General features: G+C 19.2%; 1 protein-coding gene across 2 annotated transcripts in view; it reads left to right on the top strand.

Moving 5' to 3' along the window:
- The window catches only part of LOC122507089, a 38,800-nt gene that overhangs the window by 14,359 nt on the left and 9,130 nt on the right, over positions 1-15,311 (top strand). For both annotated transcript variants that reach the window (XM_043619605.1, XM_043619606.1), the window contains exon 2: positions 7,676-7,844. In XM_043619605.1, coding sequence (XP_043475540.1) covers positions 7,677-7,844 — 168 coding nt within the window. In that variant the 5' untranslated portion in view covers position 7,676. The remainder of the gene's footprint in view (positions 1-7,675; positions 7,845-15,311) is intronic.

The following is a 15,311-nucleotide window of genomic DNA, read 5'->3' as shown; positions in this document are numbered from 1 at the left end:
ATTTCTCTCTGTATTTTTTTCTTTCTCTTTCTCTTTCTCTCTTTGTCTCTTTCTCGAAGAGCAACGGCCGTCGGCCCCACAGAATGTCTATCTAGGGCAACAATAGTAATATCGTCTGAGCGTATTGCTCTCGTAAATTTCTTTAAAATCGACGACTGATAACTATAATTTTCGTCTATGAATTTATTATTCGACAATTGATTAAATAATAATATTTATTTTCTTTTTTTTCAACATATTTTCGAGCAATTTTTTATTTATCGTCTCCTTTGGATACTAAAATATATTTTCTATTTTTATTTACTGAAAAATGAACCTCGATATTTTTCGTCGATAAAGAGTGAAAAAATAAAAGATTTCTTTGAGAATAATATTAAATTCGAATAAAATAATTAAAATTAAAAAAAATTAAAAATTTTCAAAGTTTAAAATATAAATGTTCAAAATGTAAAAAAACATTTTCAAAATAAATATTTCCTTTCGAGTTATCTATACAACATTTAATTAATAATTTTCGTAAACAATAATTTCTACAATTATTTTTTATTTTCCACTCATTTCCGCTTCAATAAAATTTAAAAAAAAACAATACAAAATAAAGAAATTACACGTGCGTATTAATAAAAAATAAGCAAATAATTTTTATTTTCAATTATCCATTGCATTGTATATTTAAAATCAACAAACATTTCGTTCACAATTTTTAATCAAAAAAAGAAATTCTCACCACGTGTACTTTACAATTCTTTTACATTACATTTTTTCTGAAATTTTTCAAAATAAATATTTATTTTTTCTCTCAATGCTTTCATTTCACTTTTTTAAACTTAAAAAAAAATTTTTTGTATCTCTGATTTTCCATATATTCTCTTTCTCTTACATTTTTATTAATTTTCCACATGAAAACAAAATTTCTTTCCTATTCATTTTCTTAACCTTCTGAGGTAAAAACTTTTAATTGCATTTTATAAGTTGGAAAAAAATTTTTTATTTTTTTTTTTTCATATTTCCGGACTTCTTTTTACATTTATATTTCGAGTTTAAATATATGGATACTTATCCGAAAGTTAAAAAAAAATTCAAGGACTAGAAATATAAAAAATCCTTCATCAAAACACAAAGGTACTTTACTTAAAAAAAAAAAATTTAATTTACAAGAGGAAAAAAAGTAATTTTTTCCCCTTTTCTATTTTTGATGAAACGTTTTTTTTCTATCTTTCGTTTTTTGTTTCAAAAGTCTCTTTTGTCAAGAGTCTTAATTTAATATACTGTGTGACTTAATTACTCAAGGTGTTTTTGATATATATTTATATATATTTAAATAGGCATTGTTTACTGTAATAAAATTTTAAAAAATCGAATTGCATTCTGACAGGTTTCACTGCGTATTTAACTGTTTTTTATTATATAAAAATTAAAAAAAGAATTTTGAGAACAAAAATTTTTTATTTATTCAGTTTTAAACGGTTTTACAAAGATGGAACACCCTTAATGATAATATAAATAAAAATATATTAATACAAGAATGCACTCGCACGTGTAAAAATTTATACAATATTTTACATTGAATTCTTTTTTGTAAATGACATTTTCTCATACGGTTCGCTTTTTTCCACTACAAAAGAAATAACATTGAAAAGTTAACAATCGACAGACTCGGTTAACCTGTCAATAAATAGAGATCAAAAGGCTTTTATTATTGTACATATTGCGGAAAGAATACAAATTTTTGAATTGCGAGCAGTTTTTTCGTTAAAAAAAAATTATCCAATCTCAAATATGTAGCACAATTTTTACAATATAACAGAAGTATATTGGAATATGATAAGAATATAAAAAAAATATTAATTCCTCATAAATAGAGGAAGTATTTTATTATTTATTTTATTTTTTAATTTTCTACAATGATAATTTCATTGTCCCAGTGGTACAAAAAACTTTTAGTCAGACAAATAATTTAGAATTATTGGGAAAAAATCAGTAGTCAACGTCATTTTAAGTCAGACAAATTTAAGATTGTGGCAAATAAAAATCAGTAGTAAAAGTCAGTTTTATAGTCAGGGAAAGTAGTTTCGAAAACGAATGCAAATTTAGTCAGTAGTAAAAGTCAATTAGAGTCAGACAGTTACTAATATCAATTGCAATTCACTCTAAAAATGATTAGAACTCAAAAAACTGTTCTATTACATTTACGAATTTTTACATATTACGAATTTTTTTAATTGAAAAATTATTCGAAAACATCAATAAATTCTTTTTTTTAAATAAATATTTAATCATTATTATTATTCCATAGGAATTAAAATTCGAAAAATTTTTCGAAAAAAAATTTTTTTTCAGAAAAATTTTAAATTTAACAATTTATAAGAATATTATTATTATATTATAAAACATGAAGATATCAATCACTCCAAGTCTTTGACTCGGAATAATTGATATCTTCATGTTTTGAAAAATAATTTAAATTTCCATAAAATTTTTTAAAACAAAAAATTTAATTATTTACAAAAAATCTTCAAAAAATCTTTTGCAAAAATTCAATTATTTTTGCAAGTAATAAAATTTTCCACATGAATTTAATTATTTTTAAAAAAAAATGTAATAAAATGCGTTATGTAAGAATTCAATTATTGAATTATTTTCATAAATAATAAAATTTCTTATAGGAGTTCAATTATTTTGTAAAACAATTTTAAAGAAATTCCTCGAAAAATGTAATTACTTTAAAAAATTTCTTGCAAGAATTCAATCACATTTCACAAATAATTAATTTCTTCGCTGAAATTTAAATTTTTTTGAAAATCTACTATTTTAATCAAATTTCTTAAATGAATCCAATATTAAAAAAAAAATGTAAGAATTTATTAAATAAATGAATGTTTATCAAAATTTAATCCTCATAAAGAATTTTATTGCAACGAATTTTTCAATATAATTGAATTTTTTCGACGAATTTTAATAAAATTTCCAATTATATTTTTCGAGGCATTCGATTAAAATTGTATGAAAAATAATTGAAGTTCTATGATGAATTTTTTTATTTATGAAAATAATTGAATCTCGGTAAAAAATTTTTTATTATTTTTGCAAGTAATGAAATTTTTCACATGAATTCAATTATTTTGAAAAAAGTAATAAAATTTGTTGTAAGAATTCAATTACATATTTTCATAAATAATAAAATTTCTCATAGGATTTCAATTATTTTGTAATACAATTTTTAAATAAATTCCTCGAAAAATGTAATTATTTTCAAAAATTTCTTGCAAGAATTTAATTACATTTCACAAATAATGAAATTCTTTGCTGAAATTCAAATATTTTTGAAAATCTACTATTTTAATCGAATTTCTTAAATGAATTCAATTATTTAAAAAAAAATGCAAGAATTTATTGAATAAATGAATGTTTATCAGAATTTAATCCTCATAAAGAATTTTATTGCAACAAATTTTTAAATATAATTGAATTTTTTCGACGAATTGTAATAAAATTTTCAAATACATTTTTCGAAGGAATTTAATTAAAATTGTATGAAAAATAATTAAAATTCTATGATGAGTTTTTTTATTTATAAAAATAATTGAATACTCGGTAAAAGAATTTTATTATTTATGCAAATATAATTAAATTATTGTCAAGAAATTTATGAAAATAATTTAGTGTTTGCTTAGAATTTTATCAACATTTTTTTTTTAAATAATTAAAATCTTTTGAAATTACGGAAAATTTTTGAATAAGTAATTGAAATTTTGCAAAGAATTTTATGAAAATTTTTTGAAAATAATTAAATTTTGGCGAAGAATTTTATTATTTATAAAAATAATTGAATTCTTACAAAGAACTTTATTTAATTTATTTTTTTTATAACTAATTAAATTATTGAGAAGAATTTTATGAAAATTGTGTTTTATATAATTGAATTCCTGTGAAATTTTTATTATTTATGAAAATAATTTAATGTTTGCTTAGAATTTTATCAACACTTTTTTTTAAATAATTGAAATCTTCTGAAAAATTTTATGAAAATAGTATATATATTAAAAAATGATTGAATTGAGGAAATTTTTTGAAAATAATTGAAATTTTGCGAAGAATTCCATTACTTTTAAAAATAATTGAATGTCTACAATCATTTGTATTTTCTTTTAAATTCTTTCCAGTACTTAAATAAAAATTTGTTTCACATTCAAATTATTGCAAAATAAATCAAAAAATATCTTATTTACAAATCCATTAATATTAGTTGTCTGACCATAATTTACTTTTACTACTAATTCAATTTGAAATAATTCAGAACTAATTTGTCCGACTAAAACCGATAGTTTAATTACATTAGTTGTCTGACTGTACTCGACTCTTACTACTAATTTAATTTACAATAATTTAAAAATATTTGTCTGACTATAACTGACCTTTACTACTTGATTTTATTTCGAAACCATTGATATTAGTTGTCTGACCATATCATTGACTTTTACTACTGACTTCTTAATTTGCAATAATTCAGAATTGATTAACTAATAAACTAATTTTTCTAAAGTAAAAGTCGATTTTAGCCTAGAAATTAGTTTTGAATTATAGAAAATTAATTCAGTAGTAAAAGTCAATGATATGGTCAGACAACTATTATCAATGGATTCTAAATAAAATCAAGTAGTAAAGGTCATTTATAGTCAGACACTTTTTTGAAAATTATTATCTATTAAATCAGTAGTAATAGTAAACTACTGTCAGACAACTATTATATAAATAGATTGTAAATAAAATCCAGTAGTAAAAATCTTTAGTCACAGGAAATAATTAAAATTTTTTTGTAAGTTACGAATAAGTAGTAAAAATACGTTTTAAGTCAGACCAAGACTTTTAATTTGTCTCATTTGCACCTAAGTAGTAACTGAGCGTTTTTAGTCAGACAAAAGTGCGTTTTTTATATACTTCATGCTACTGTAAGTAGAAAAACAATATTATCTGTCAGGACACCAAGAGAATTATTATTATTACCAAAAGAATTTATTGTCGTATTCCAGTAGTATAAGTCACTGTTAAGTCAGGCATGCTTTAATAAAATAAAACCTAATCCTTGCAGTGGAAATAATATATAAGATTAAAAAAATTACAAATTAATTAAAAAGTTCACGTTTCAACGGCCTCTTGACATTTTTCTCAAGGCCAAATTAAAAACCGAAAATAAAATAAAGAACAAAATAAATTAAATGCCAACACGTTGATTTACTTTTTCTTACTTTTTATTTCTAACTTCACTGAAGCGTTTATTTTTTAATTAGTATACTCTTATTTATTCTTACCTTTTTTTTCTTTTTTCTTAACATATATATATATATATATATATATATATATATATATATATATATATATGTGATCATTAAAATTAATTCATTTTAATAAAAAATTTATTATTTTTACCCTTTTTTTATTATAATCAATAATTTATATTACAATAAAAAATTCTTTAATATTATTTATTATTATAAAGCCCCATTTAGTGAGAATAAATAAATAATATTATTTAATAAAGCAATAAATACTATGATTTAATAAATAAAGAACATTATTTTCTTATAAAAAAGATAGTTTTCAGATAAAAAATTTTTTGTTACTTTTGTCTAAAAAAAAAATTAATAAACGAAGTAAAAGTATCTTTTTTTTCTCCAAGACAAAACATTTCTCCTTCATTATTGACAGCGATTAAAGAAATTAAAAAGTTTTAAGTTCCAAACAAGTAGCAGTACTAGTAGTAGTAGTAGTAGTAGTAGTAGTAGTACTAGTCATGCATGGGTCAGACAAACTTTTTAAAAGAATAATTACTTTGAAGGGACGTCGTAGATTCGAGAGAGTTGTTCTACTTTTAGTATCGACCTCGAAACGTTATCACTCATCCTGCTTTTGTACCTTTGTTTAAAACTTTTCACAATTACAAAATTTTATATTTGTCTCTCTATTATAATTGTTATTGAATTTGTTATAATTAAAATTTATCAATTTTGTCAAGCATTTCGTCTTTTTAAATATTTATAATAATTTATTAATTTTTTTATCTTGTAAAAATTAGCGCATTATTATTTTATTCCACTAATGAATAGTTATAATTTTAACATTATTATAATTAAAATCAAAAAAATTATTACAATCAAAATCAAAATATTATTACAATTAGAATTATAATTTTATTATAATTGCAATTATAATTTTATTATGATTGCAATTGTAATATGTTATTTCAATTAAAATTATAATATTATTATAATTAATATTACTATACTGTATTATAAAAATAATATTAAAATTATAATTTTCTTCGCCAATAAAATTGTATTTATCTTTTTTAGTAGTAGAAGATAATTTTAGTAAGACTGAAATTTTTTTTTTAATTTTTATTTATTTTAAAGTAGTAAAGACCTATTATAGTCAGACAGAAGTTTTAAAGAAATTTATCTTTCTTATTAAGTGGTAAAAGATACTTTTAGTCAGACATAAGTGTTAAAAAAATAATCTTGTAAAAAATAAGTAGTAGAAGGTAATTTTTGTCAGACTGAAGTATTTTTAAAAATTTGTATTTATTTTTAAGTAGTAAAGAAATTTTATTTTAAAGTAGTAAAGACCTATTATAGTCAGACAGAAGTTTTAAAGAATTCAATCTTTCTTTTCAGTAGTAAAAGAACAATTTTAAGGCAGAAGTTTTTAAACGATGTACTACTAGTTTACCATCAGTAGTAAAAGACATTTTTTGTCAGACTGGAGTTTTAAAAAAAATTTTGTCATTTTTCCAGTAGAATAGGTCAACTTTTTTCCCGTAGAATTTGAAATCAATTATTTTTTTTAAGTATTAAAAAAGTCACTTTTGAGTTGGACCTGCATTTTGAAAAAATTTTCGAAAAAAAGGAAAATTAAAAAGAAATTTTAAAAGAAAATTTACTATCAAGCAGGAGTTAATATTTTTTCAGTAGTATTTAAGATAATTTTAAGTCAGACCTTATTTTTAAAAAAATTTCTCGTTTTTCCAATAGTAGAGTTCAATATTTTTCTGTCAGAAGTTTAAAGCAATTTTTTTTTTCTTTTAAGTAGTAAAAGTCAATTTTGAGTCAGGCTGAAGTTAAAAAAATATCTTTATTTAAAAATTTTTCCAGTAGTAATGTCAATTTCGATCAGACTAGATTTTTTAAAAAATATTTTTTATTTATTTCTAGTTAGTGAAGACCAACTATAGTCGGACTTCTTAAACAATTCACTGTTTTTTTTTAAATTTTTTATTTTCCTTTTTTTAATAGTGAAATTAACGAGTAGTGAGCTGCAATTTTGGTCAGACTAAAGTTTTTAAAAACAGATTTAAATTTCCTCTTTGTTAGTAAGACAAATTACGATAAGAAAATTTTTCAATACATTTAAAAATTTTCTTACTGTAATTTGTAATAAATAATTATTGTAATTCACGGTTTTTAAGTAGTAAACAATAAATTTAGTCAGACATAGATTGTAATTGAAAAAATCACAGTTTATCCTGTCTGACCATATCAAAACTCGTACTACTTAAATATTATCCAACATTGAAGGAAAAACCTTTTTTATTCCTTTTTCGCAATAAACAAATAAATATATTCGATTTTTTATTTTATAATTTAATACGAAGTTTAAAAAAATTTTTTTTCTGTTGCAGAATGATAACGGCGTTGCCAGTACCTTCGGTGAAGGTTTTTCACAAAACTTACTATCAGGAAAAGGGTTCGAGGATAGGAAGTAGTCAACCTGGAAGTCCATTAGCCGATAGTGAAGCAGTTGTTGCTTTAGTCGATAAAGAGCCACCAGAGTACTATTTTTGTGGAAAGGTAAAGAAAAACATTTTATCGTCTCAAATTAACGTTGAAAAAAAAAATTTTGAGTTTTAACCTCAGAAATACAAAAAAAGTAAAGAAATTCAAAAAATTTATTTTCTCCAAATCCAAACAAATTTAAATCCTGTAGTTTTAATAATTTTTAGTATTTAGAAACTCCTAGTTTTTTACTAGTTTTTTACTAGTTTTTTTACTAGTTTCTTCTAGTACTTTAAAATTTTTAACCCTTTCAGTACTTTTTAAGAAACTTTAATAATATTTTCATTACTTCAAATATATTTTTTTTTATTTATTTCTTTATTCATTTATTTATTTGTTTTTAAATATTTTCCAAATAAGTTCAAGTACACTCGGTATTTTTTTTCTTTCGCTCATTTTTAATAGAATACCTACTTGTATGAAAATATTAAAAACAAAGTTAGTGTGACCTTTAAATGAATTATCCTCGCACACAAAAAAAAAAAAAAAAAAACTGGATGAACAAAAATGATTGAAGTAATTTTATTTTTATTCATCGTTTATATAGAAAGAAAATATTTTAGGGAATATAATCAATAAACAAACCATTCTCTCGCGACTCTTTAGTTGAGTTCACATAATATTCAGGAGCATTCGACCATTTCAAAATAAAAAAAAAAAAAAAAAAAAGTGCCGAGAGATTCACTTTTTTTTATTTATTTCTTTTTAACCTTGAAACGGATAACTCTCTACATTTTATAAGTGGCTGTCGATTCTGAAAAGAAATAATATCTCGCCAAGCATTTTTGCGCCTCGATTCTTAATAAAGCTTTACATATTTTATATATATGTACAATAAAAGTCTATTTGATTTCAAAAAAACATTGATTGCGTTTTTTAAAAGTATTTTTAAAATTAAACTATATTGAAAATTTATAATATTTAAAATTTTTTATTTTTTAAATTAAAAAGAATATATATTAATAAAAATTTTTTCATAATTTTTAATAAAACAATATTAGAAATTAGAAAATTTAAAAAAAATTATGATTAACAAATATAAAATATATTGTTAATTAATTGTTAAAAAATTTTTATTAAGAAGTAGGAAATATACCCATTTTATGCATAATTTTTATTTCTCAATAACAATATTGTTTACAAACTCATTTTTTTTCTTTTGGGAAGAAAAACATTAGATATCCCCCATTCCTTAATATTTTTGTAGAAAATTCTCAATTTTTATAAGGAAATAATTTGCATCAATTCTATTTCTTAATTTCAATTGTTTTAATAAAATTCAAAATTTTTTAACAATAAAGGAAAAAATTGTTTATAAATTATATTTTTAAATTAGAAAATTTAATTGAAAATGAAACTGAAAGTTTTTAAATTTTTAGAAAAGAGAGAAAAAATTTTATTGAAAAAAATGTATTCTGTTAAATTTATTTACAAATATCTTTAATTGTAAAATTATTCCATAACAAATAATTTCTTTTCTAAATATTTTAAATATTTAGTTATTATTATTTTTCCATGGAAATTAAAATTCTTCAAAATATTCAAATTCAACCCTTTTTGAAATAAATCAACTTTAAAAATATTGTTATGAAACATGAAGAAATAATTGAAATTCTACAACGCTTTAATACTTTTAATATTTAATTATTATTTAAAATTTTAAATAAAAATTTATTTCAAATTCAAGTTTTACTAGAAAATTCTACGAGAATTCAATTATTTAAATGCAAAAATAAATAATTTATTGAACAATTGAATGTTTCTTAAAATTAAGAATTTTGTTATTTATGAAAATAATGGAATTTCAGTAAAAATTTTTAATATTTATGAAAAAAATTAAATGTTTGCGTTCAATTTTATGAAAATTGTTTTTTAAATAATCGAATTCTTTTGGGTATTTTTATTAAAATAGTAGATATTGAAAATCATTGAAATGAGGAAATTTTTTTAAAATAATTGAATTTTGAAGAAGAATTTTTTAATTTATAAAGATAATAATTAGTATTTTGTCGAGATATTTTTGTAAATTTTAAACATAATTGAATTTCATAATTTAATTTCTTTTCTAAATCAACTATATATATTTTTAATCATTTTTGAAAAAGTTCTTTAAGAATTTGCAAATACATTTGTTTAAAATTCGAATTTTTACGAAATTTCGATTATTCGGAAATTCTTCAATTAAATATTTATATTAGAAAATAAAAACTTCAAATTATTTAAAGAAAAATTAAATTAAACTTTTCCAAAAAAATTAATTCTTCAGAATTATCAGTTAAAAAAACAAAAGTATAGAAAATTCAAATTTTCAAATATTTTAGTTTGAAATTGAAACCTTTTCAAAATTATTCAATTATTTAATTACAAAAGTAAATAAATTCATTGAATAATTGAATGTTTTTAAAATTTAATTCTTCTAAAGAATTTTATCAACAAATTTTTAATTAATTAAACTTTTGACGAATTTTAATCAAATTTTTAAGAATAAATACACTTTTCGAGGAATTCGATTAAAATTGTACTAAAAATAATTAAAATTCTGCGTTGAGCTTTATTATTTATGAAAATAATTGAATGTTTGAGTACAATTTTATTAAAATTTTTTTTTGTAATAATTAAATTTTGGAGAAGAATTTTGTTATTTATCAAGGTAATTGTGATTTTGACCAGAATTTTTTTTAAATTTTGAACATAATTGAACTTTATAAGAAGAATTTTATTACTTTTGAAAATAATTGAATTTCTGCAATTATTTGTAACTTCTCAAAAAATCAATTTTTAAAAATGTTTTTAACTAAAATTTTTCTATAAAACTATTATTTTTAATACAGTTAATTGAATATTTATTGAAAAATTTAACTAATTTCAAGTTGAATTTAAATATTATTAACATTTTGCAAAAATTTAAGTTAAAATTAATTAAAATTAAATTAAATTTCTAATTAAATTCATTAAAAATTAAAATTTTATAAAATTTCAAATTAAAACCTTTTGAAAAGTTGATCTATTTATGAAAATTGTAAACGCAACTCATAAGATTGAATTAATTTTTTAATATATTTTAGTAAAATTATTCATTAAATAAAAGAAAAAAATTTTTTTTTTTAAATATAAATATAAATAAAATATAAAATATAAATATAAATATAAATATATAAAATATTAATATAATATAAAATTTTAAAATTTTTATATTATTATTATTGTTATAATAATAATAATTTATATTTCAATTTATATTTTATTTTTATGAAAAAACATTTAAATTAAAAATTTTCAATTCGATATTTTTTTAAATTGATAATTTTATTTTAAAAAGTACGTAAAAAGTTAGAATTGTTGCTATAGTAATTAATAAAGAATAAGTAATTATTTAGAATATTGAAATTATTAATAAACAAATAATTAATCATAACTAATAATAATCACGAAAATGGATTTATTTCAAAAATTTTTTCTCTCAGCAAAAATGTAAATAAATTGAACCGAAAAAAAAATTGTCATTTCTATTTAATAGAAGATATTTTCCAGTATCTGTTGTATTTCTTAAATAAATAATCATTGACATTTCGATTCGCGAAATTCAATCATTGTTTCTTTTTATACAACAAAAATAATTTGCAATTTCTTTATATACCTTTCAATATGTGTATATATTTCAAAATATAATATGGATATAAAATGTTCAATCTTTCTCTTAATATTTCTTTTTTGTCCTCATAGATTCTTTTTCATTCATTTCAACTCATCCTCTCTTTCTCTCTCGAATTTATAAAAAATCGGTGGGTGAAATTGGAACATATCCCAGTGATATAAATTAAAAATCACTTCGTTTATCGAATTTCTTGATGGCCATTTAAATTGAAAATGTATTTTCATCCGAAAAAGGATGATCCACCCACGACTATTTTTTTCCATTATATTCTGTTAGGAGACACTCACACTGAGTGATATATAAATATTATTATTTTATTTTCTTCGTTTTTTTTTTTTTTTGTAACTGAGACAATAAATTTTTTCGCATATAATATATATAAAATGGCAAAGAGCACTTTCTCTGAATTTATCTTTGGGGTGCGCGCATTTTTTAAAAATTGAAGAAGCAATTTAGGAGGGAAATAAAAATTTGGTCGTAAATAATGAAATTAATTTTTATTGTCAAATTGTTATTATACTATTATCTTTATTGTTTTTTTTTATTTTTTATTATTTTTATTTTCTATTATTTTTCTTTTATTATTATTATTATTAATTTATTTATTAATTTATTTTTAAAATCTATTATTAATTTATTATTATTATTTATAATTTATTGTTATTCAGTATTATTAGTATTTAAATATATTTATTTATTATTTATTATTGCTAAGTAAATAAATAAATCACCATGATTAAGAATACCCCTATAATATTATTAACAAACTAAAAAATTTGTTATTAAATTTATAACGAAATTAGAAATAATTTGCGTTTTTAACGAATAAAAAAAAACATTGAAAATGAATTAAAAAATATGTTCCATGTTTATGACATTTTAACATTTTACCTTTAACTTTTGAAATATTTGCTTATCTACTTATTTACTGGAAAGTAAATACATTATCATTATTATTTCGATTATCAAATATTGCTGTAGGAAATGTTTTCTTGGCAAAAAGAAATTAATAAATTTTCAATTAAAATAAATAATTCACAAATTTGTTAAATATATGATATGAGAATTCCACGTGTAGAAATTCCCAAGTTATTAAACTTTTAAAACTATGTAGGTATAATACCAACAATAAATTCAGTTATGTAAACTATGAAATGAAGTATAAAAATAAATTCAAATTAAATTCTTTTTTTTAATTGTAATATTAAATTTAAATTAATTTGTCAATTACAATATGTTTATTATTATTACTTAATTAAATAGAGAAATAGAAAATACGAGTAATAAAAAGAAAATATATAAAGGCCTCGCACTCATCTACTAAAATCTAATATTTACTAGATACTTTTTTTACGATTTCCTATTATTTGGATACTTTTTTTTTATTTGTTACACTAAAAACTACTTTTTTCCATATTTGAGACTTTTAATTTAAATTTGTAAATATAGTTGAATTAAAAAATTTATTTATAAATTTCAATAAAAAAAATTGGAAAAAATTGGAAAAAATTCAAAAAACTTTAATAAAATTCTTTGAAATGATTCAACTATTTTCACAAATTTTTCGTAATTGAAAATTAATATCTACTATTTTAATAAAAAATTTCCCAAAAGAATTGAATAATTTTGAAAAAAAATGTTTATAAAATTCTTCGCAAACATTTAATTATTTTCATAAATAACAAAATTTTTACAGAAATTCAATTATTTAAAACAGAATTTCCCTAATATTTTTCGAAAAAAATCAATTATTTAAATAGGTTTTTATAAAATTCTTCGCAAGAATTCAATTATTTTTATAAATTTAATAAAATTCTTCTCAGGAATTCAATTTTTTTTTAATTTTAATAATAAAATCGTTGCAAGATATTTCAATTATTTTTATAAATATTGAAACTCATGGCGGGATTTCAATTATTTTTAATAAAATTTTTAATTAATTTCTGCGAAAAATGCAACAATTCTTAAAAATTTTAATAAAATTCTTTGAAAGAATTCAATTATTTTTCAAAAATTTAATGAAATTCTTTATATTAATTGAATTGTTTTCAATATAATTTTAATGAAATTTTTTGAAAAAATTCAATTATTTTCATTAATAAAAAAATTTCACAGGAATTCAATTATTTAAAACAGAATTTTCTTTATATTTTTCGAAAAAAAATAATTATTTTTATAAATAATAAAATTCTTCTCAAGAATTCAATTATTTTTATAAATAATAAAATTCCTCTCTGGAATTCAATTATTTTTTAAAATTTCAATAATAATCGTTGCAAGAATTCAATTATTTTCGCATAAATAATATACAATTTTCAAAGAAATTCAATTATTTATAAACACAATTTTCATAAAATTTTTTGAAAAAAATCGTTTCTTTAAAAAGATTTTCTTTTAAATTTTTCTCAAGAATACAATTATTTTAAAAACTTTATTAAAGTTCGGTGACAAAAATTCAATTATTTTCGCATAAATAATAAAACTCATCTCAGGATTTCAATTATTTTTAATATAATTTTAAATTTCTTTAAGAACTCAATTATTCTTAAAAATTTGAATAAAATTCTTCGACAAAATTCAATTGTTTAAAAATAATTTGATATTATTTCTTTCTTAGAGTGTAATAATTATTTTTTTCATTTTTAATTACATATCTTGAAAATGAAGAAGAATTATTATTAAAATTTTGAATGCAATTCTTCGGAAAAGTTCAATTATTTTAAAAAATTTTGATAAAGTTCTTTCTAAGAATTCAAATTTAAGAAATATTTAATTATTCAATAAATTATTTATTTTTCTATTTAAATAATTGAATTCTCGTACAACTTTCTAATAAGAAATTGATTTAGAATCGAATAAAAAAAATAATTAGAGTTTTGAATAATTTTATTTATAAATTTCAACAAAAAAATGTTTGAATTCTGAAAGAATTACTTTTGTAATTTTTAGAAATATTTAAATTTCAAAAATTCAATTATTTTAAAAAAATGTTGATAAAGTTCTTTATAAGAATTCAAATTTATGAAATATTCAATAAATCATTTATTTTTGTATTTAAATAATTTCTTTCTCGCAGAACTTTCTAATAAGAAATTGATTTAGAATTGAATAAAATAAAATGATTAGAATTTTGAATAATTTTAATTTCATTTACAAATTTCAACAAAGAAATGATTGAATTTTGAAAGAATTACTTTTGTAATTTTTAGAAATAGTTAAATTTCAATAATTAAATTATTTTAAAAAATCTTGATAAAGTTCTTTATAAGAATTCAAATTTAAGGGAAATATTCAAAATTATTCAATAAATTATTTATAGTTTTGTATTTAAATAATTGAATTCTCGTAGAACTTTCTAATAAAAAATTTGATTTTGAATTGAATAAAATAAAATAATTGGAGTTTTGAATAATTTTATTTATAAATTTCAACAAAAAAAATGATTGAATTCTGAAAGAATTACTTTTGTAATTTTTAGAAATAGTTGAATTTAAAAAATTCAATTATTTTAAAAAATGTTGATAAAAGTTGTTATTGAAAGCATTTGAAATATTTTAATTCCTGTAGACAAAATAAATAGGTATTTAAATATTTATTTAAATAAATTATTCTATTTTTTTTAAATTAATTGTTCAGTACGAAACCTGTATATATTATAAATAGAGTAAAATAAGAATTTTTGTTAAATTCATTTTTATTCCTGTCTAGAAAAAATTTAGGTATATATATATACACGTATTTTAATAGAAATCTGAAAAATTTCAATTGAAAACATTTTTGCTTTGAATGTAATAATGAATAATTTTCGAGTTTTTCTCGAAGGGTGG

This window comes from Leptopilina heterotoma, unplaced genomic scaffold, assembly GCF_015476425.1.
Source record: "Leptopilina heterotoma isolate Lh14 unplaced genomic scaffold, ASM1547642v1 Lhet_45, whole genome shotgun sequence".
Taxonomy (NCBI): Eukaryota; Metazoa; Arthropoda; class Insecta; order Hymenoptera; family Figitidae; genus Leptopilina; species Leptopilina heterotoma.
Note: the sequence above shows the minus strand (reverse complement) of the source record. Positions and strands in the feature narration are given on the sequence as shown.